Source organism: Dendropsophus ebraccatus, chromosome 7 (assembly GCF_027789765.1).
Source record: "Dendropsophus ebraccatus isolate aDenEbr1 chromosome 7, aDenEbr1.pat, whole genome shotgun sequence".
NCBI lineage: Eukaryota > Metazoa > Chordata > Amphibia > Anura > Hylidae > Dendropsophus > Dendropsophus ebraccatus.
The window spans coordinates 129,010,257-129,034,019 of NC_091460.1; the positions used below are offsets into that span (position 1 = coordinate 129,010,257).

Below are 23,763 nucleotides of genomic sequence, written 5' to 3' on the forward strand. Positions count from 1 at the left end.
AGGAAAAAAAAAGTGCAGCAGAATCTGTTGGCGCTATACAAATAAATATTATTATTACAGCTATTATTGTTATTATTATTATTATTATTATTAATGGGGGGGCTGAGATTCTGGTTGTTTCCCTCTGTATGTAAAGACAGGGACTTGTTGCTACCCCATAGGAAATGGCACATGCATCAGCAACGCCCCGTAGCCATGTCCCCCTCCTAACTAGTCCACCCCATCACATTGCTGTGATAAATAAAAGTATGCACATAAGACTGATTCTAGCTTATAATTGCTGCGCCACCTTGAAGATATTCTCCATTATAATAATGTCCGTTCATCACAGTAATCACAGCAACACAAAGCAGTGCATACAATGGGGACGCTCAGATCAGTTATATTTTGTTATTATTATTATTATTATTTGCAATTTGCATCATTAAATTGCATTAATTTGCATTAATTGCATTAAATTGCATCATTAAAGGGAACCAATCCATTTGGTTAATTGCATCACTGTATAAAACTGCTATGCAGCTCGCTGCACGTACTGGCCGCAGCAGCTGCAGCAGAAGCTTTATACAGGAGAAAATGAAGTTCTAATCCCCCGGCACGTTGCAGAGAGGTAGTCATCTGGGCGGCTCCCCATCCGTGTCTAGTCACCGCTCTCTGCCTGTCACTCGGCATAGATGATTGACAGGCAGAGATGCAAGTAACGGATGCAGTATTATATTACAGCCGCAATGAAGATAGGCGAAGAGTTAAATGGCCGGCACTACAGGTGCGGGAAAATTGGAGTAGCCGTCATTCCCACTGTATAGTGTGCTATATCTGGCTAGTGGAGGTGCTCAACGCGAAAAACAGTCAATCCAAATCAGTATTTGAAGTAAAAAGAAGCGGTCACTCACCACGATGTAACCGATGAATTCTTTATTAGCAACACTGTGAGCTCGACATGGAAGGGGGAAGGTGGAGGAGTGGGTGCGTTCAGACAAACTGCAGCGAGGAAACGTTTGTCTGAACGCACTGGCTCCTCCACCTTCCCCCTTCTATGTTTAGCTCATAGTGTTACTAATAAAGAATTCATCGGCTACATCGTGGTGAGTGACCGCTTCTTTTTATTTCAAATACCAATTATATTACAGCTATTGATGAGAGGCTGTCCACATAATACAGGCTGATGAGATATTCTCAGCTGTAACAGCTCCTGTATGGAGACGGGGTACTGTTCCTGCAAATGCTCAGAAAAAGACCGGCCTGCTTATGAATACTTGAATATGCATAAGTAGGTGTGAATGTAGGAGGCGGCTGGTGGGCTTAGGAACGCCCCCAGGGCACCAAAGGAGCTAATTTACATACTTGTTTAGGATAGAATTTCTCAAAAACGTGGGGACTAGAGGATTAGAATTGAGTGAACCGGGTTTGGGTTTGAGTCGATCCGAACCCGAACATACGGTATTTGATTAGCGGTGGCTGCTGAACTTGGATAAAGCTCTAAGGTTGTCTGGAAAACATGGATACAGCCAATGACTATATCCATGATTTCCACATAGCCTTAGGGCTTTATCCAAGTTCAGCAGCCACCGCTAATCAAATGCCGAAAGTTTGGGTTCGGATCGACTCGAGCATGCTCCAGGTTCGCTCATCTCTAGTTGGGACATACAAAGATAACTAGAGCTGCACTGGAAAAAGGAGGTAGGGTCTCATAGGGACACATCAGCAAGTTACATTCTTCTGCGTCTACTTTAGAAGGGGTCAAGGTATCATTGCCCTATCCCTATGTATGAGCTTTCTGTATCTTCTTCAATGAGTGTCTCTACTTTTCATATTCTATGGCTGGATACTTTCCGAACAGACCTCAGATGGTGCATTTGTCTTCCCAGTTGTATGGCGGCACCGTTTCATACTGTAAAGGCCAAAGGTGTTGAGTTGTAACGTGACATATCCCTCATACTGTCATCTAGCACCTGTATTTACTGCACGGCAATGGACTGTAAGATCGCTCAGCCCTGTGGGATTATAGTAGAACAAGATCATCTTCATTCTTTAGCTGAGTGGGAAGGGTTAACAAACAAACAAACAAACGCATAGACATTACATACTGAAGGCTTTTCTGCGGTATCTAATCTATCAATGTAGGATAGGATTGATTTTCCACTTTAGCCCTGTGTAAAATTTTTCATCATAGAAAAGAGCAGTTGTATAAGGTGGGATGGCGCTGTCTATACTGTGGGATGTGAAGGGCTGTCTACGTCAGGAATGTAGAACTCTCTAGGAATGTTCTTCACTTCAGAAGCATGTCTCCTAAAAACTGGAGAAACAGGTGTCTGGCATCGAAAAACGTACTTCCTACTTAAGGGTATGAACTCCCACACCGTATACGCAGCATATTTACTGCTGCGATACCCAGCAAATACGCAGCAGATTAGATCTAAATAACTGAACACAGCATCAAATCTGCACCATCAAATCTTCTGCGTATTTTTTGCGTATCTGCTACGTATACGGTGTGTGGGTTTGTACCCTAAAGAATAAACATCTTAAAACTGAGCAATCTGGAAAAATGTACACGAGCATTATGCTTTCTTCTATAATTAATTCAAGGAGAAGTCCGGCCAAAAGCTACTGTATTTTAAAGTATGTTATTGCCCAACACAAGTTATACAAATTACCCATAGACACTTATTACGGGAAATGCACATATAGGGCTCTTTTCCCTGCTCTTACTACTGCATGAAGTCTTCAATTTCTTGCAAAAATGGTGACGTCACGACCCACTGTATAAGTCCCAGAGGTGCAGACTGGGCTGTGCAGCAGCTACTGCTAGAGCTATGGATGGCAGGACTGTGCCCAGCAGCGGCTACTGCTTCTTCCTCCAGGGGTCCTGCCACACTTCTGACTGCCCCTGGCACAGTTTTGGTGCCCGTCCCCTGTGATAATAGCATCACCATTGTGCGCCCTGCGCACCTGCCCGGTAGGAACGTCTCGTCCAGCTTGCCCCTGCTCGGGGAAGCCTCCTCTTAAAAGGGGAGTCTGGATAGTTTCTTATGTTCTCCCCTGCACCGGCAGTTTGCAAAAAATTTAAATGGACGGACTTGCCCTTTACCCACTTCCCTCCTCAGTAACCATGTTTGAAAGGCAATAACACCTCTTTTTTTACCTACAGACCCATATAATGTCACCAACTGTACTTTGTAGTGACATGCTTAAATTTTCTATAAATGTTATCTTTTTTAAAACCATAAAAAAAAAAAAAAACTAAATGTGTTTAAAATTCATCTATTCCTTAGGATAGCTTCACACGCACCGGATCCGCACCGGATTTGACGCAGCGAAATCCGCTGGGGATCCATTGTCAGCTCTTTTCTATGAGAATGCATACTACATACATATATAGGATGTTAGTTAACCCCCCGCCGACCGGAGCAAACTGTCCCTGCTCTGCGCTCCGGCTTTTTTCATATGTCTTTTAACGGCTTCCACATTGGGATGTTTGCTGTATTGCTCAGATTGTTACGATTGTGCCCATAACAAACATGTATTGTTGTTTTGTTTTTACTAATTATTTTTTATTTATTTAATTACCTGTTATTTTCTATTTCTTACTTTTTTTTTTCTTTTTCTTTTACATTTTTAAATGGAGTTTATATATTGAGCTGGTATAAGGAGTATACCAAAGCAATGTTATTACTGCACGTCACTATCACACTGACAGGCACTATACTGTACTAGGCTATGCCTCTGGCACATTTTCAATTTCTATTTTCAATAATATTGTTTTCATTGAAAAACAGTGATGTAATGCCATATTACTATGGAGCTTTACGTACATATTACATCATCCACTCCCCCAGCATGTGACATAACTGTTCTACAGGTTACCCCAGATCCCACATGTTATTACCTGGCTGACACACAATGTATTTGGGCATATCTTTTTTGGGGGGGTTAGCTGTATTGTAGCATTTGTGGAGTTAGAGCTGTTCTAAGTATTATGCATTTTCAGCCATTTTTCTCCTTGGACTTATATAAGCAACTTTAAAAAGAGAAGGAACACAATACATTACCCATAAAAATCACTATCCCATAAAAAATAGCAGCCTGGATCATCTTCTTATCATTATAAGAAGTACAAAAATTTTTTTGTTTTTTGATAGGTCAGTGCGGCACAATGAATACATGCTCATATATATATATATATATATATATATATATATATATATATATACATATATATATATATATATCAATGATTATATATAGAGTATATATTAATAAACACAACAAAAAATGCCTGTTTTTCATGTGTTTAATACACTACAATAACATGGTCTAATGCATTTTCCTTTGTGGAACTGCTCTTTGTTTTTTTAATTTTATCATTGATTCTTCAAAAACGTATCTCCTTAGATACAAAATAATTTTGGAGGGTTTGTTGAGGGGCATAAAGATGACTAGAGCAGCTCAGGGAACTGTACTTTATGTAAAATTTCAAGCCATATCCTAGTGGTATTGTATAGTACAGCTTACAGCTGTTAGAATAAGGAGGCATCTGCTGCCACCTACTGGTATTGTAAAGTATTGCATGAACAGTGCATTATAAGCTTCTAGTACATGATATACTGTCTAGGGCTGCTGTAGAATTCTCATTGATAACACAAACCACTCAGACACTGATGGTATATCTGAGCCATAGGACATACTACATTGTACATGCTGGGAGGTCTTTAGAAATGTAGCAGGCCTTAGTGTGGTCAGTGCAAATGTTGCATTACTTTATTGGAAAAGTAGAACCTAGAAATAACTACATTTCCACATGTACAGATTAGTGTAATTCCGAATAGAGGGATTGCTGCAGCCTGACTTTAATAACAGCAGCTATATGTGTGTCAGGATGGACATTGATATGGATTGTGGTTTGAAAAAAGAATATCTGTCATCCAACTCCCCCATTATTCTAAACAGTAACTCTGCCTGGTAACAATACATATTCCATATTTGTCATCATATGGGCCTGTTCACACTGAGAAAAAGTGGCAGAAATTCTAAATGACAGAATCTTCCAACAATCTTGTTTTCCAATGTCCTGTCCATAGAAACATGTTTGACCTCAAGTCTCAAGTGATTGTGCATAGTGTGTGGATGATGGGTGCATAGTGGATGGATGATGGGTGCATAGTGGATGGATGAGGGGCCGCTGAGGGTCTGTCGCCCGAGGGCCTGCAAAAACCTTTGAGTCAGCCCTGACTGTGTGTCTGGGCTCATTCACTCGGTGACCTCTCTTTTATTCTACCATGAGTCAACACTTAAAATGCCAACAAATATTCTTGCCTCAGGTATATTTGGAACCAGTGACAGGATGAGCCACTCAGTTGTGGGAGAGTCCCCCCTCTCTTCTTACATGGCATCTCCTAACCCTGCTCTGCAATGTGGATTATGGGCAGTGATTGTGCAAATTGCCTTATGGACCTTTAATAGAGCATGGGTCATATTGGTAAGCTATCATGTCTATGGCTTACTCACAATGCAAGGCAAACTGAATCACATCAGCTCAGATACTACATAAGTCAGTATGTGGGCCATACATAGGAATGAGCAATATCTTCAGGCTATATACACATACAGAAGATACTGGGGATATTTTATAAACTATGTTGCAAAGTACAATACAGAGCAGATATGATACTGATACTTATAGTTATGTATCATCATAGTTATATGTACTGCAAGGACATTCTTGCCTTTTCCCTGGCGTATGCTCACACCCCTGTGGCCTCCTCCTGCACCTTAATTATCAAGGTGTACGCCTCTTAGTAAATCCAGCCTGGGAAAGGGGGCGGGGCTTTATTTAAGACTGACATACGAGTATGCCAGTCTTCATAAATGTCCCCCATTATTGCCCAGTTATACAATGTGACATTTTTAGTTATTATATGACAGGTCCATGCAAACATGCCTGATCACACTAGCTGGAACATTTACTTATATTAATGATTACGTTGATGAAGGGTGAGCAGAGTAGGTGGCTGCCATGGATGCCACTGAGGGGAAGCAAAAATATCTTGCCTTTACACGTTGGCATGTGGTGGGGATAACACAGCTAAGCCTTCGAGAAAGATCTAACATGAACTAAAAATCCAAAATAGAAAAATCCAGTCTAGTTTAAAGGGGTTGTCCAGCGAAAATCTTTTTCTTTCAAATCAACTGATATCAGAAAGTTATATAGATTTGTAATTTACTTCTATTAAAAAATCGCAAGTCTTCCCATACTTATTAGCTACTATATGTCATGCAGGAAATGTTTTATTTTCAGTCTGACACAGTGCTCTCTGCTGACATCTCTGGTCAAGACAGGTTTTATATGAATCAGCATAGAAAACCTCTCCTGCTCTGGACAGTTACTGTGTCGGCCAGAGATGTCAGCAGAGAGCACTGTGTCAGACTGAAAATAAAACATTTCCTGCAGGACATACAGCAGCTAATAAGTATAGGAAAGACTTGAAATTTTTTTTATAGAAGTAAATTACAAATCTATATAACTTTCTGACACCAGTTGATTTGAAAGAAAAAGATTTTCACTGGACAATCCCTTTAAGGCGCTCAAAAGGTGATGGTTAGAGATGAGCGAATCACTCATCTAAATGAAGCAAAGTGATGATCTGCACTCATCATGCTGCCGGCCTTTCATTGCTGCTCCGCTTCCTGACGCTCCACCTGGGTGGTGAGGAAAAACTGGGAGAAATTTCCCAGGATTGGATCCAGCTTTTTTCTGGACTCGGGGTGGAGCGGCAGGGAGCTGAGCAGCGCTGAAAGGCCGGCGCTGATCAAACACCATCTAGTGATGATGATTTAATATAGAGGTAGAAGAAAGGAAATAAGGGAAATCCCAAAAATGTAATGATCCAATTATTACAAGACACATATCTGTAAATCAGAAAAAAACTAAGAAATAAAGCCTCAATAAATATCCATTTTGGTTGCCGCACTCAATAAGTCACAGCCAGTGGTTAACAAATCAATTGAGGCATGAATCAAATATATACTGAATTTTTTAAGAAAAATATGTTTAAACCTGAGTTTTTGTGATTTGTTTGTGAGTAAATTTGAGTTTATGAGCTGTCAGGCATACGCTGAGACCTACTGTGAGAATACTTCTCGCTACCTGCTCCAGTCTGTAGCCTTCCTGTGCTGCCTCTACTGACCAGTTGATGATCAATAGAGGGCTGCAGGATTTTCCTCTGTGACCTCTAGTGATCACTTAATGGTCAGTAGAAGAAGCACAGGATCACGCCCTCCAGATTTGACAGGAGTCGTAAGCAGTTAGGTCAATCACCTCTGAAGGAGTAGGTTCTCCTGTCATTTTGACAAGCGTCCCTGCAACTTTACAGTAAGCAGTGATGCTAGGAATAGATGCCTACTAAAGTGACAGAGCAGGAAGCATAGAGTATATACCTCCTGGTCAGTATAAGCTTGGCCCCCAGCTACAGGATTTTCAGTGCATGAGCAGATTGTTGGGCATGATCCCCATGAGACACAGTGTTTGTGCACTACAGTCTGGCTCACCATCTGCTTATGAGCTTGTACCGAGCACTTTTTGCAGTAAATAGCGATGCAGGTGTCACACAGGTCAGAGGTTCACCAGCAAGGGTTAAAAATAAATAGTTTCTAACTCTTTATTGAACAGATTGGTTTAACCCTTTATATGTATGGTCAGGACAAGATAGCATTACAGCTACTGCTGGAGACAGCATATGTATAAAACCATAGATGGGGGAGAGCCCAAGCTAAGTGTTTACTTTGGGGCCCATGAACCTTTAGCTATGCCCCTGCATATACAGAATACAGGGTGGACACTAGTGAATACAGCCATTCACATGCTTAAAGGGGAACTGTCATTAATTTTTTTTTGAGAAATCAAGGCAAAAAAGCCTCTTTCTATACTCAAAAAGCTGTTTTTCCACCTCCCCCCTCACTTCTTATCTGTGCATTATCAGGCAAAGCCGTCTTCATTACAGAGGAGAAAAGTGAAGACAGGTTTGCTGAGTCCATTATAACCTATGGAGGGGGGAGGGGGATGAATGAGCAGGGAGAACAGAGAAGCAGTTGTACAGTTTGGGCACAAAGGTCAGAAAGGTCAGTGCTTATCTGGGATCTTGGTGAGAGAAGATTGCAGGATGATGTTTTGTGAAGGGATGACTTTTCTTCTCTCCGTGCTCATTCACCCCCCTCGGCCCCTCCCCTCTCCATAGAGCATAATGAACACAGGGGGAGGAAGGAAAACAGCTTTTTGAGTACTTGTATTATTGATACTTATTAATTTCTGACATTTGAATGACTGTTCCCCTTTAACATGTTTTATCAGTCAATATGAATTCTCTGTTTTTTCTACAAAACTTCTTCTTTTTACTACTATAATTACATCCACATTAGATCCAGATTTTTCTGTGATTGGAAAAAAAACAAAGCTGAGATGCCAACATAACCCTGAACTTATCACAGAAAAGACACAGACTGGCACAGCTAGTGATACCTCTAGGAGTCTATTCCCGCTATTGCAAAGGGACTGCTGGGTGCAGTGGTGCGGAGGGGTACGTCTGCTAGATGGGGTGCTCAGCCAAAAAACATCAGTGTCCAAAGTAATACCAATATAAAGAAGGGGCGTCACTCATCGTGCTTACTCTATTTCATTATGTCCATAGTTACATACAGCTCAACAGGTAAGACGCCAATTAACCATGATGATGTCAGGTGACAGCTGTTTCGCGCTATCCAGCGCTTCTCCAGACTCCATAACTCTGAACTTAAAATGGACACTAATATGGACTAAAATATGTATGAATACATGTGTAAAGCTACTGTATGATTACATGTAAAGTATACTCCCAGCTATGTCTGCCCGGGTAGGTTTAGTGGCAAATATCCTAAATTGTGCACTGAATATGGGAGCTTGTCATTGTCCGCTCACTATAGTCATATATTCACCATTCATGAAAAGCCGCTACTGAGCCAGCCAGAGATTAGGCACTGAGGTATGTGACTACATGACGGAGCTGTAACGTCCCCCCCGGAGCTCCCTCTACCTTGTGTTATCTATATATAGATATATCCAGTGGTACTTGGAAATGCACGGCTAATGACTTTGTAAGTTATCATCTGGTACTCCACTTTTGTAAAGCGACAGTGAATAAGATTAACTCGAATGTTTTCGCTACAATTTTACTCTACGCGATTACTGGATTAGACGAGAGAAATTAAATCCATTTAGCTTCTGCTTATACTGGACATGTCTGCTTTGTAGTTTCTACTTTCATCATTTTTCTTTTAAACAATTCCACAGTGTTTGCGCCCGGCATTTCCTTGGATCATTTACTATAACTACCAAACAAATGTAAAAATAGATTGACCTCAGTTGGGGATACGTTGGATAGATCTTCTAGCTCAACAGATGGATGCTGAAGCATTGCTAGGGTGGAAGAGGGAAATAGATAGAGAGAGATGAAATGTTTATTTAACAACTTCTGCACCAAATAACTTTTCAAATATCAAAGTATTAGGAGACGAATGAGACACCTTACAATGTCTATATGTTGTTAGGGTCCTATTAGATCAATAATGTGCTTGATCGGCGCTCGTTTACTGAGCCTATTACGCAGCTTGATTATCGTTTAGGAAGGGCTGCACGGACATCGTTAGCGATATCCATGCAGCCCTTGCCCAAAACTGTTCATACATTACCTCTCTACACTCCCGGTCTCCTCCTGCCTTCTGCTTGCTTTCCGGAATTGTCCGCTCCAGCTTCTCTGAGCTGACAGGCTGCCCAGCCAGTCACTGATCGGGACCTCCGCGGCAGTGATTGGCTGAGCGGCCTGTCAGCTCAGAGAAGCTGCAGCACACGGTGCTGCAAAGCAAGCAGAAGGCGGGAGGAGACCGGGAGCGTAGAGAGGTAATGTATGAACAGTTTATTTAATTGTTACCCATCGGCGATGCATTGCTATTACACGTACCGATGTGCGGTCAGCGGCCTGTGATTTTAGGTCTGGACCCGATGATCGTTTCTTCAGTTGATCATTGCCTCTATTACATGGAGCGATAATCAGCCGAATCAGCTTGAATTGGCAAATTATCGCTCTGTGTATTAGGGCCCTTAAAGAAAAACATCCCTAACAATTGTCACATTATGGTAGAGATTTATCAAACATGGTGTAAGGTAAAAAAAAATGGCCCCAGTTGCCCCTAGCAACCAATCAGATTCCACCTTTCATTCCTCACAGACTCTTTGGAAAATGAAAGGTGGAATCTGATTGGTTGCTAGGGGCAACTGAGCTAGTTTCACTTTACACCATGTCTGATAAATATCCCCTTATGTGTTTGACAACCCTTCACCTCACCTCCTAATTGTCCATTTTCAATTTTTTTTGAAAAACCCCTTTAAGGCAGCAAGATAGAAGTCTAGAAATAGGTCAATAGTTGAACAGCTGGTCTTGTTTCATCTCTATATCCATAGAGATACATTTTGTCTCCATATCTATGGAGGCTAGAACTTTCTAATTAACAGAGGTTCCTGCTGCTGGTCTGTGAGTCGGCCAGTGTGATAGTATCTAACTAACCAAAGAGTACTGGGAAAATTTTAGGGTCGTATTCCACAGGCCGAGCAGGGCCCGATCAACAATGTAAACGAGCGCCGATCTGCTAGATCAGCGCTCGTTTACTGGGCCTATTCCACGGCCCGATAATCGTTTAGCGAGGGCTGCAGGGACATCGTTACCGATTTCCTTGCACCCCTTGTTTAATAGGACCCTAAGTCACTCAGGATGATACATATTCAATGTACAAAGCCAATAGGACCCATGGAGACCAAAGGTGGTGAAACAGAGGAAAGTGTGAAATGTAAGTATATTGCCAAGTCCATTGTTTTACTACTTAGGACCATACTGGACTCCCCCCCCCCCCCCAGAAACTCAGAAAACCTATTTGCACTAGTAATCTGTGTACTGCTAGTTTCCCACTCAGTTCTGGTTTATTAAACCTTATGACTAAAGATGAGCAATCCTCGAGCATGCTCGAGTCCATCCAAACCCGAGCGTTCGGCATTTGATTAGCAGTGGCTGCTGAAGTTGGATAAAGCCCTGAGGCTATGTGGAAAACATGGATATAGTCATTGGCTGTATCCATGTTTTCCAGAGAACCTTAGAGCTTTATCCAAGTTCAGCAGCCCCGGCTAATCAAATACCGAACGTTCGGGTTCGGATGGACTCGAGCATGCTCGAGGTTCGCTCATCTCTACTCACGACATTACCTGTTGAACCTGTTACGGTTTGTTGTTTTTGTTGTTGTGTCTATCGCATGTCAACTTTCTATTGGCTTTCTGCCCGCGCCTTATCCGGCGCTTGTCTGTGTTATATTTGAAAAACTTTTATAAAATGGAGAATTAAAAAAACTAAACAAACAATAAAGAATGGCTGATCTAAATAGGCATGCAGTAAAAGAAGATGCAGGAGACAGAAGGAGAAGAGAGGAATAGTGTTTAATGCTGGAGTAAAAATACAGCAAATCAACAATGGAAATATGAAAACGTGAAGGAAAATGAAACAGAAGGTGCCTCTAGTAAATACAGTCCAGGGGTATAACCGTAACCGAGGGGAAAATAAGGAGTTCTATAGTAGCTACATTCAGGTCCGATAATGAGTAGACGGTTTTTGCATTAGATAGAACAGTGCATATCATTACAGCAAGAATAGTACCTGGAGAGTATCTATAGGGGTGCAGGGGTAACAGTCGCACCCAAACACTGCTGCCTAAAGGCGTCAAAAGGCCTTATAAGAAGACCCCAGTATTATAAATGGTACATGCCACAGATTTTGCATAGGAGCTATGAGCTTCAAGTTACGCCTCCAAATAGTACCATAATAGCAAAGGCACTTACTCATACAATACAGGCGTTTTTCCATGTTGGGTTTGACACCAGAGGGTGCGATTTGCAGCGACATGAAAGGCAATGCTTACATATGTAACTATAAATGCTGCACACATACTTTTGATAATTACTATGCCATGAAATACAATCTCTTCTCTAACTTTAACCTGACTCCGAAGGCGACGCTCACTTACAGTCCCTACTGGAATGGTCCCGAAGACCGACATCTCAAGCTGATATAAGGTCTTCAGACTCAAAAAGTTTCCCATAGTGCAGTTGGTGAATACCAGAGACATGACGGGGGCTCCTGTATTGTTGATTACTTAGCCACTTTCTGAAGTGGCTGAGAAGTGGGCCCTAGTGCTTATTAAAAGCAGCTGGACATATGATCAAGCAGCACTACGGAGCATGGTATGAATAGATACTAACCCAGAAGGAGTAGTTGTTACCCTGTACACCCTACCACGTTATTTTTTCTTTATAGGAGTAAATGCTTAACCATCCAGATATCATTCTCTAAACGCAATGTTCATTATTAACGTTTCATTATCATTCGTAAAAAATAAGAGAACGTATATAAATCAGTTTACGTATTGAATTCATTATCTTGCTAGTCCTAAAGTGAATGTACCATCAGGTACATCGCTTTAAGTCTTTTACATGAATAGGCAGGCACTGACGTGGGGATGTCGATGCCGCAGTCCTTTTTTGAATTGTGGCTTGGCTCCAGTCTATATATGAGCACCGGCCCGGCCTGAACCACTGGAGGCGGGCCTACCAGCCCCCAATGTGACGAAACCTTCCCCCTCTGTGACGCGCCTCCATTGATTCTAATGGAGCCGTGTCACAAAGAGGAGGGGGTTTCGTCACACTGGGGCGAGTCCACCCCCAGTGCTTCATGCCGGGTCGGTGCTCAGATATAGACTGGTGCCATGCGTGGGAACCAAGCCGTACTCCGTTTTTTGAACCCCATACCGGCTCAGGTCTATTCATGTAAAAAACTTATTTAAAGAGTCCATATTAACTAGTCTAATAGTGCAGGTTTATTTATTTGGGAGAAGAGCAACATGTCCAATCTTCTGGTATCTGCTATGGGGTGAGAGTGACTGAAGTTTTAACAATGGAACTACTAACTTGCCTTATAATAAATTGTACCTCTAAAATGTATGGGAAAGGAGACTTGGGGTGAAGATACACTGAGTTTATATATTCCAGGATGAGTGGTTGTAATAGTATAAACCAGCATTGGAGGCGCCACTTCTATATGCCCTACCTTGGTAAACTTTATACACTGAAGTATAGTATATTTCTTAGTTTAAGGTGTTGTGCATATCAGACACATGTGGGGGTGAATGATAATTTTGGCATCTAAGACATCTATACTTTACATGATAAGTGCATTTAAATATAAAAATAATATATATATAATCAAATACCTTATGGATGATAATGATATCATGCTCTTTTTTTCAGTTTAGATGGAACATGGCTTTTGGGAAAAGATGTAAGTATTGATTGGGAGTAGTGATGTTCCAGAAGGTGAGCATACAGAACATGTACAATTAAGAGAAGAGTGGCGGTTCTTTCCGTATAAAAAGTACCCACCCACTATAATCTGCGGAAGCTACTACTGGCTACAGTTATAAAAAAAAAATAGGAAAATGCACAGCTAGATGTGTGATTATAAAAGTGTCTGCTGGTAAAAAAAAAAAAAAAAAAAGAAAGCATTCATTAAGTCTATGTTCTATTTATAATATACTCCATGTTCGCAGTTGACATTGACGGCCGCAGGTACACTGGGCTATCTTAGTAAAGTAAAGATGCTTCCTAGGAGCATTCTATTATAGTTACCTCCATCAAATCTTTTGCTTTATAGCAAAAAAAATAAAATTCAAAAACATTTACAGGACCACCCACCACAGTCTCTATTAAACCTACTAAGATCAGCCACAACCGATGCCCTCTGATCTAGAATTGCACTTTTTATCCATTCAATATATTTCCTCTCCGCCGCTAGAACTGTAGGCCAACCATCTCGATTTCTAGCACTTAAGACAACAAATGGGTTGTGATCTCCAGCCTGCATTGCGCATGATCCTTACTATGACATACTGTACATTTAGCTACTATATGTTTTTTTTTTACCACCAAAATAAATAAATCTAAGATGACAAACTCACTCATCACCCAAAATAAATTAACTATATACTTTGCAAGAAAAACTCATTTTCTAATGACCTCTCTACCGATCAATGATGACCTTCTGTATATACCGATATAAGTGAACCTAAAAATATTGGGGATCTGGACGGACATTAGGAAGTGTTATTGCATAATAGCTTTATAAAACGTAGTGATCAGTGGTCACTACACTCATTGTTGAAGCACAAGCCCAGCGGTCCTGATTACTTAATAGTATACAAATGTATGCATCCAATTAGGGCATCAATTACCGCAGAGTACTGTAATGACGTTATATATATGTGTCCACACATATATAAGAAAACCTATGTGCAATTTATTTTATAAAGGTGATAAATGATTTGGACCCATTTTAAAGGATGATACAATGTTATGGTATTAAGTAGAGCCAGGACGCGTGGCAACGTCAGATCACCACTGCAAACTAGTTTTCCCTCTAAATACGTTTCCAAACTAGAATACTATTCTTCACCAACTTCTGGTTTCCACACCTGGGCTGTAACACCAGCTTTCTTTGCGGAAAATTTCGGCCTTGGAGGAGCAATCAGCATTGCTACTGGTGATTCTTGTCTAGGTTGCATGGCATAGGCCGGTGAGGGGTAGGAGTCGCTGGTAGGAGTGAAGGCACTTGACTGGAAGGATGGCTGTGTGTTGTACATCGGCTGAGAATATTCAGGTACCGGCTGAGCGTTGATATAAGAAGGGTTGACAGGCTTTGCAGCTTGAGCTTGCTTTGCAGGAGCGGGAACGTTTGACTTAGCGGGAGGCTTAGAGGCTTCCGTATCCGATGTGCTTGCCGAAGGTGGTTGAAATGTAAATAAAGAAGATTTAAGCTGATATGGCTGGTGTTTCATTACTTCGAGAGGGCTCAGGGTTTTTGTTGGCTTCTTCTTAGCGGCTGAAGATCCAGTCTTGGATCCAGGTCCAGAGCCAGATCCAGGCTTGGTTGCAGCTGGAGGATAAAGTGGTGATTGGATTGGATTGTAAGCTAATGGTGGTGGAGCTCGGACATTGGATGAATATTTCCAAGAACATGGTAATGATGGAGTCGGAGAGATGGCTCGAGCTGCCTTTTCTTGCACGGTGGTCGAATCCACCACAAATTTTTCCATCCGAGACTGTCTCCTGGCAAACAGTTCTGCTCCTTTTCCTTTTAAAGCTGGCATCTCATAGGCAGGACCTGCTGACCCTGATGGAGTAGTAGGTGGTGTTTTAGGTTTAGGTACTGGGTTTAAACCTGTAGCTACCTTAGGTGGACCTCTGGGGGGATCAGATAAATTAAGAGTGTTTGGTGGATTGTAATGAAAATTTGAGGGTGCCACGGCAGCTTCTGGAGGATTATGGCTTTGAAATGAATTATGGACTACAAAAGGTTGAGGTGCAGGAGCAGCAGATGGTGGAGTCCATACTGGTGATGGTGGCATCACTGTAGTTGGTGACTTGACTGATGGTTTGGGGGCAACAGGTGGGGGTGTTTTTTGCTTTGCAATTTGAGCTTGCATAAAATTACATGCCTCTGCCCCAAGACTGAGATAATCTTCTTCTGGTCCAGACTCATTACCAGTACCTCGTTTGCCTTCTCTGTTCTGAACAAGAGTCAGAAGCTCTGGATTTGGGCTCACTTTCGGCTGCTCCTTAAAGGTGAACATGGGTTTGGTGCTCCTACGCTTGGCTTCCATTAAGATCCCTGTCTTACTTGCTGGAACTGCAATTCTTTCATCTCGAGAAGCAATGTGTTCCATAGGGTAGGATGGAGCCCAAACTGCAGCCTGGGCTTTCACGGGCACTGGTGAAGACACTTGAAATCTTGGTTCAGGAGGTGGAGTGACTGAAGAATAAGGAGGGGGTGCAGGTACGTCTGACATAGGACTTGCTATATTTCTGGTAGGTGAAAATGGCAGTGCCGCTTGATTCTGAGCTCCACCAAAAGGTCTTGCCGTTCTGTTTAAAGAAGACTGAAATGAACTGTTTGACTCGTTTGCTCCAGCGATACCATTCTGTACCCTATGCTGGCTGTTGCTTACTTCTATATAACTTTTGCTTACACAGCTCTGGGTCTTAATGGTTTGCTGTTGCTTTTGTGCCTGATATGAAATTGTGCTATTTACATTCTCTGTGATCGATACTTTCTCTTCCGTACTCTGTTTTCTCATCTCTTCTTGCTCTGCTGTTATTTGATCCATCCTCTGTTTCCTCCTGGCAAACATGAGAACCCCTTTACCTTTGGTCTCTGGTAGTTCCTCCATAGCGTCAGTAGTGTTTAGTTTCCTTTCGATCTCTACTAGTCCAGTGTCCCAGTCAAAAGTTACAATATGTGCACTGTTTTCAGGATCTGATGAGAAATCTTCATCTAGATCTGATTCGCTAGCCCCATACAAAGTGACCTCAAAAGTATTCTCTTTATCTTCTTCTTCTTCTTCGTTATCGTCTTCTTCGTCTCTGTATTGTTCAAGTTCCCCTGTACCGTAGCTTGTCAACGTATATTTCCTGGCCCTTTGTCGTCGCTTTTTAAACATTAACACCCCCTTGGAATTGGGGTTGGGAGCGGCAGTCAGGAGAAGTGCGATACTTTTGCATTTAGACTTGGCTTCTTTAACTTGCTTTTCAGAGAGACTCTCACTGCGTCTGAGCCCTGAATTAGAAAAGAAAATAAAGGAAATTAAATCCGACCACGAATGGCTTTACAGAGCATAAATAACAGTCTTCAATTGTATACTATTTTGCACAAATGTAAATGTTGACTATATGAATTCAAAGCAGAATTAGTAATACGGTACCTCTCCCCCCCCCAAAAAAAAAAAAAAAAAAAGATTTGTAACTTGCTTCAAATAAAAAAAATATTAAAGAGGATGTACCATCAGGTGCATCCTCTTTAATCTGACCCATGGATAGATCGGTGCTCTCACGGGGAAGCCGGTGCCGCGGTCCATATTTCGAACTGTGGCCCGATTCCCGTGTATAGCGCCGTTCTATGCATGGGTATCGGGCAGGTGCTGAAGAATCAATGGACTTGCTTCATAGAAGGGAGGGAATCTCCACCCACTGGGGGCGGACCGGCCCGCCTCCTGTGCTTCAGCATCAGCCCGGTACCCGTGCATAGAACGGCGCTGTACACGGAAACCGGGCCGCGGTTCGAAAAACGGACCGTGACACCGGCTTCCCCGTGACAGCGCCGATCTATCCCTGGGTCAGATTAAAGAGGATGTACCTGATGGTAAATCCTCTTTAAGACCTCCAGTACTTATCAGCTGCTGTATTTCCTGCAGGAAGTGGTGTATTATTTCCAGTCTGACACTGTGCTCTCTGCTGCCACCTCTGTCCATGTCAGGAAAAGTCCAGAGCAGCAGCGAATCCCCATAGAAAACCTCTCCTGCTCCCCAGACTGGAAAGAATACACCATATCCTGCAGGACATACAGCAGCTGATAAGTACTGGAAGACTGGACAGTTTGTTTTAATAGAAGTAAATTACAAATCTCTGGCACTTGCTGGCACCAGTTGATTTAAAATATATATATTTTTTTGTGAACAACGCCTTTCCATATAAAAACTAGAATAATAAAGGCAGGTTAAGGTCATCTTTCTATACATATTACACAGTCAGTTTTAAAATTTCAATGTTAAATACGACCTGTCAGAAGCTAAACAAGGGTATAAATAAACACATGGCTGGATAGGACTTCTTATCAGGATTCTGAGCATAGCTTTTTTTTTTTAAATCCCTAAAGTACATTCAGCACCGAGATATAACTTTTTTATGTTAATATGTAAATGAGGCTCAAAAACCATGGGGGCGTTCCCCAGCAAGGCAAGAGCCCAGGGTTATTTTAAATGGCCTGATATGGGGCTGTGCACGGATGCAAACGAGTGCTGATCGGCATGATTGGCACCCGCTTGCAGTGCTTTTTACATGTCACAAGAAATCTTGTGGCTGGGCCGCAGGAACAATTGCAGTATTGTTCATGCGACCAAGGATCCTTTTTTCCGCTGAACATTAGATCAAATCAGCCGACGAGCTGGTGTTTGCTCGCTCCTTGGATTGTCTGTGCCACTTTAATGGTGCGTTTACACGGAATGATTATCGTTCGAATTTTCACGATAGCAATCGCATTTGAGTGAATCGGCTTGTGTAAACACAGCGAACGGTCAAGCAACGAGCGATAAATCGTTCATCGTGATCTTTCAACAAGTTCTCAAATCGTCATTGGTCGTTCACTGAGATCGCTTTGTGTAAACAGTCTTTCACCGATTCCCCCTATGCGTGAGATGGGCTTAAGCGATCTTAAAACGATCGCAGTAACGATTGTTGCAACTAATATATTGTTCCGTCTACATGCTGATCGTTATAAAAAACACATTGTTACTTCGAAATCGTTAATTGTTTGATTATCGCTATGTGTAAACGGACCATTACACAGCCTGATTATTGGCTGTATGAGCGTTCCTAAGAACGCTCGTTGCTGATAATCAGTCCATGCAAAAGGGCCTTCAGCCGGACCATCCTATTAACCGCTTTTATGTTGACTTGCATACATCTACCACCTTATGATTGATCTACACCAACTTTAGGGCTACGTTCACACGTGGTAACACAACGCCTATTGTACTACAGCACAGGGACCGGCTGCCATGTAGCATGTTCCTACAGTCGATACTGCAGTATTTGCCGTAAGAATATTATCTTTTTCTATTTGGGTGTGCCCGCTATCCAATGAACCATTGACCACAGTGTAAAGGATGACCGGGAGCCGTACTTTACACTGTGTGCACAGACTATATTCTGCGGCTGCAGTAAACAATGGACGTAGTGTATACAGTGTGTGTATACACTATGGCCATTGTCCCATTGAAATCAATGGGGTTGTATTTATTTGATTAACAATGGTCGTTCAAAGAACGGCTGTTGTTAATGAAATTAGTACTTTGTGTGAATGTAGCCTAGAGCTGGTATAGATGCCGCACGCCAACATCAGAGATTAACCAGGCTTAGTGAGAGGCGTGCGTCTCTGAATATGCTATCTAACAATAGCTATTACAGAGCTATGATGGAGCATATACATATAGGAGTAGTCTTTTGACTATTCACTTGCAATGCAGATAAAGCATAGTGTTATGATGAATTTAAATAATAGGGGAGATTTATCAAACATGGTGTAAAGTGAAACTGGCTCAGTTGCCCCTAGCAACCAATCAGATTCCACCTTTCATTCCTCACAGACTTTTTGGAAAATTAAAGGTGGAATCTGATTGGTTGCTAGGGGCAACTTAGACAGTTTCACTTTACACCATGTTTAATAAATCTCCCCCAATGTGTCTTCATTTTATATATTCGCCAAACTCCCCCTGGTAAGACCCCATGACCGGGGCTCCTTCATAGTTGCAGTCAGTGAGAGGGGGAGAAGTTCTGTTTATCCATATGCGAACGACAGGTTGCACCTCTTCTCCAGCACATGAACAAAGATGTTTAATTGCAGTCCCTTATGCTGCGTTTACACGGAGCGATAATTCGCCGAATCGATCGTTAAACGATTTTGAAGCAACAATTTGTTTTTTATAACGATCAGCATTTAGACGTATAAATTGTTAGAAAAATCATTAGAAAATTAGTGAGAAAAATCGCTATTGCGATCGTTTTAATCTCAGACATAGGGTCTCACACATAGGGTAAATCGGTGAAAGACTGTTTACACAAAGAGATTTGTGAATTTTTAGCGAACGACCAATGACGATTTGAGAACATGTTGAAAGATCAAAATTAACAATTTCTCGCTCGACGCTTGCTCGTTCGCTGCCTTTACACAAGCCGATTATCACTCAAATGCGATCGTTATTGCGAAAATTCGAACGATAATTGCTGTAAAGGCAGCATAATTCAAAGTGCTAAAGGCTAAGGGCCCTATTACACTAAATGATAATTGTCTGGTGTACGATGTCGGCTGATCGTTGCTGTCGTTTGCCTTTCAACATGTTGAAAGTCAAACGACCAGGCTGGCACCAATCTGCCACTGTAGCCTCGCGGAACAGGAGCGGCGGCAGCAGACCGCTGCTACCTTCTATGGGCTCCCTTGGCAGGAGGTGATAAGAAAGGTTAAAGAAAAAGCACCCTGCAAGTGGAATCTGCTGAGATCTGGATACAAGTGTAGAGATGGACAGTAGTGGATAATAATAGGTCCGTTTCGGGCGGTAGCCCGGGGCCCTGAGCTCCTGGGGGTCCATGGCCACCCAAAAAAGACATACTATTAGTGGTGTATTGTCTCCTGGCTACAGTTCTGCCATGATTTGCCAAAAATCGCTGTTTTTTTTACAGCAATTTTGCACAAATCAGGGCATCATGACATTATCTATCCTGTACTATGAACGCCACACTAGTGCTGCCATAGTTACAGTGGGGTGGGGGGGGGGGGGAACAGCCCGGGGCCTATTGTAAAAATAATCTGCCCCTAGATGGAGGATCTGTGCAACTGGACTCCAAATCTAAACTTTTAGCTCTGGGTATAAATTATATAAGGAACTGACACCACTGTAAATTTAGGCTACAATATTAGAATGTCTTAAAGGGGTTGGCCACTTTATAGTAAAATTGCTCAGTGTACCATATTAGTAAGGCTAGGTTCACACTGCGTTTTCAGCATCCGTTTAACGGATCCGTTTTTTTAACGTCCAGAAAAATAGGGTCAGCAACGTTTTTTGGTCCGTTTTGGTCCGCCAAAAAAACGGATCTGTTTTTTTTTTTATAATGGAAGTCAATGGAAAAACGGATGCACACAAATGAATCCGTTTTTTGCAATCCGTTTTTCATGCGTTTTTTGCAAAAAACGGATGCGTTAAACGGATGCTGAAAACGCAGTGTGAACCTAGCCTAAGTGTACTCACTGTATATACTGACAGCAGCTCCCTGTGTACCTCATAGAGCTAAAATCAGACCCCCCCCCCCCCTTCTCCAGGCTGTGCTGTCCTGCTCTGTGGTGAGTCCGTCCATAAGATGGCCGAGCATGGAGGAGCATGTGACCATGCCCTGCCCCTTGCGTTTCCCTCTGAGCCCGTATGACACAGGGGGGGCTAAGCATAGTCACATGCTCCTCCATATTACCATATTATGGGCAGAATCACCACAGAGCAAGGCAGCACAGCCTGGAGGAGGGGAGCCTGATGTTAGCTCTATGAGGTACACAGGGAGCTGTTGTCAGTAAGTTCAGTGAGTACACTTAAAGGGGTAGTTCACCCCAATTAATTTATTTATTTTTTAAATCAACTGGTGCCAGAAAGTGCCAGAGATTTGTAATTTACTTCTATTGAAAAATCTCAAGTCTTCCAATACTTCTCAGCTGCTGAATGTTCTGCATGAAGTGGTGTATTCTCTCCAGTCTGACACAGTGCTCTCAGCAGCCACCTCTGTCCATCACACGGACTGCCCAGAGCAGCAAGTCCCCATAGAAATCCTCTCGGGCTATCCAGGCTGGAAAGAATACCACTTCCTGCAGCACATACAGCAACTGATAAGTACCAGAAGACATGACATTTTTAATAGAAGTAAATTACAAATCTCTGGCACTTTTTGGCACCAGTTGATTTGAAAGAAACTTATTTTGGTGAACAACCCCTTTAAGGACATATTACACATCATGATTTTGCGGGGGAATTGAGCGCATGGAAGGGGTTGCTGATATCACCTCAAGGTTTGTGGCATATTAGTACATGGGAGGGGGAGAACATTTGAGGCCGGGTTACGCCCATGGCGACCATCTGCAAAGCCGCCAATTTGAACTCAACTTTACTTTTTTAATGGGAAGGGGGTCACGTGACACATCAAACACATAGAGAATTGCACAAGAAAACCAATGGTGTGCTGATTTCTAAAGTAGCTTTATTCATTATGGAGTTATTAACACGTCTCTTATTGTTACAGCCATTGACATGTAGCAGAGGTTGAAAATTGAACACAATGGGCAGCACTGTCGTTGCTCCATGTCGCAAATGTGTCAATATCTCGATAACATATAAAGCTATGCTAAAAAATCAGCACACCATTGTTTTTCTTGTGCAGTTCTCTATGTGTTTGATGTGTCACCCCCTTCCCATTGATAAAAGTAAAATTGAATCCAAAATGGCGGCTTGGGCGACCCCCTCCCATGTACTAATATGCCACAAACGTTAAGGATATCAGCAACCATTTCCATTTTGTCAGGGTGTATCCATACTTACGGCCCACCCTGTATAAAGAGGCCATAAATGAGAAGATTTTTGCAGCAATAGGAATAATGTTTCCCATGTAAAATTCTTTATAGTATATAAAACTATAAAGCAGGAATATGTTTTTTGGCAAATGGAAAAATTAGAGATGTAGCAATCAATAAGTCAATAATTGTAACTACTGTATTGGGGGGGATTTATCAAACATGGTGTAAAGTGAAACTGGCTCAGTTGCCCCTAGCGACCAATCAGATTCCACCTTTCATTTTCCAAAGAGTCTGTGAGGAATGAAAGGTGGAATCTGATTGGTTGCTAGGGGCAACTGAGCCAGTTTCACTGTACACCATGTTTGATAAATCTCCCCTATATCTTTACTTCCATGACCACTATTACACTGGTGCATTTTGGTCAGTACTTTGGTCAGTATTCATAGGAACTGTAACGTCTCTTGTTCGGGCCTACTCCTGGTTTCGGCCCTGTCCTTGTTCGCCTCATGAGATTTCTGCTTCTGGATTTGCTACTGTAGAAATCCTTCCCATCCATCTAACCAGCTGTTTTTTTAGAACTACTATCCAGATACTGTGGTACTGAATATTACTAGATCATTGTTCTTGGTTATTACTGCTATAAGGCCACAACAATGGTGTTTAGTTTACAATTGTCTGTACAGTATATAGGCAAATTCACATGCATTATATATCCCATGATATCAATGATTTTCTGTAGTGAGAAATATCTTTCCATTGGTGGCCAGCTACAGTTTGTTGGTTGTTTGATGGACTGATAGACCATTCATTTATTCAGTCATTCATTCTTCATCAATACATTCCTTCAATTAGTTTTCCAAACCTAAGTGTTAAAGGGGTACTCCGGCGAAAATCTTTTTCTTTCAAATTAACTTGTTTCAGAAAGTTATATAGATTTGTAATTTACTTCTCTTTAAAAATCTTCAGTCTTCCAGTACTTATCAGCTGCTGTATGTCCTGCAGGAAGTGGTGTATTCTTTCCAGTCTGACACAGCTGCCACCTCTGTCCAAGACAGGAACTGTCAAGAGCAGTAGCATGTCCCTATAGAAAACCTCTCCTGCTCTGGACAGTTCCTATCTCGGACAGAGGTGGCAGCTGTGTCAGACTGGAAAAAATACACCACTTCCTGCAGGACGGACAAAAAATCTCAAGTCTTCCATTACTTATCAGCTGCTGTATGTCCTGCAGGAAGTGGTGTATTCTCTCCAGTTTGACACAGTACTCTCTGCTGCCATCTCTGTCCATGTCAGGAACTGTCCATAGCTGTAGAATGTCCCCATATAAAACCTCTCCTGCTCTCCAGACCGGAAAGAATACACCACATCCTGCAGGACATGCAGCAGCTGCTACGTACTGGAAGACTTGAGATTTTTAAATAGAAGTAAATTACAAATCTATATAACTTTCTGAAACCAGTTCATTTAAACATAAAAGATTTTCTCAACC

At 42.0% G+C, this 23,763-nt stretch overlaps 1 protein-coding gene and 1 long non-coding RNA gene across 2 annotated transcripts in view; one reads left to right on the forward strand and one right to left on the reverse strand.

Moving 5' to 3' along the window:
- LOC138797802 (uncharacterized) overlaps window positions 1-13,623 on the forward strand; it is a 131,503-nt gene extending 117,880 nt beyond the window's left edge. The window contains exon 3 of the long non-coding RNA XR_011363996.1: window positions 13,373-13,623. This is a non-coding gene — a long non-coding RNA (uncharacterized lncRNA). The remainder of the gene's footprint in view (window positions 1-13,372) is intronic.
- SYNPO2 (synaptopodin 2) overlaps window positions 1-23,763 on the reverse strand; it is a 146,553-nt gene that overhangs the window by 14,411 nt on the left and 108,379 nt on the right. The window contains exon 4 of the mRNA XM_069978446.1: window positions 14,593-16,733. Coding sequence (XP_069834547.1) covers window positions 14,593-16,733 — 2,141 coding nt within the window. The remainder of the gene's footprint in view (window positions 1-14,592; window positions 16,734-23,763) is intronic.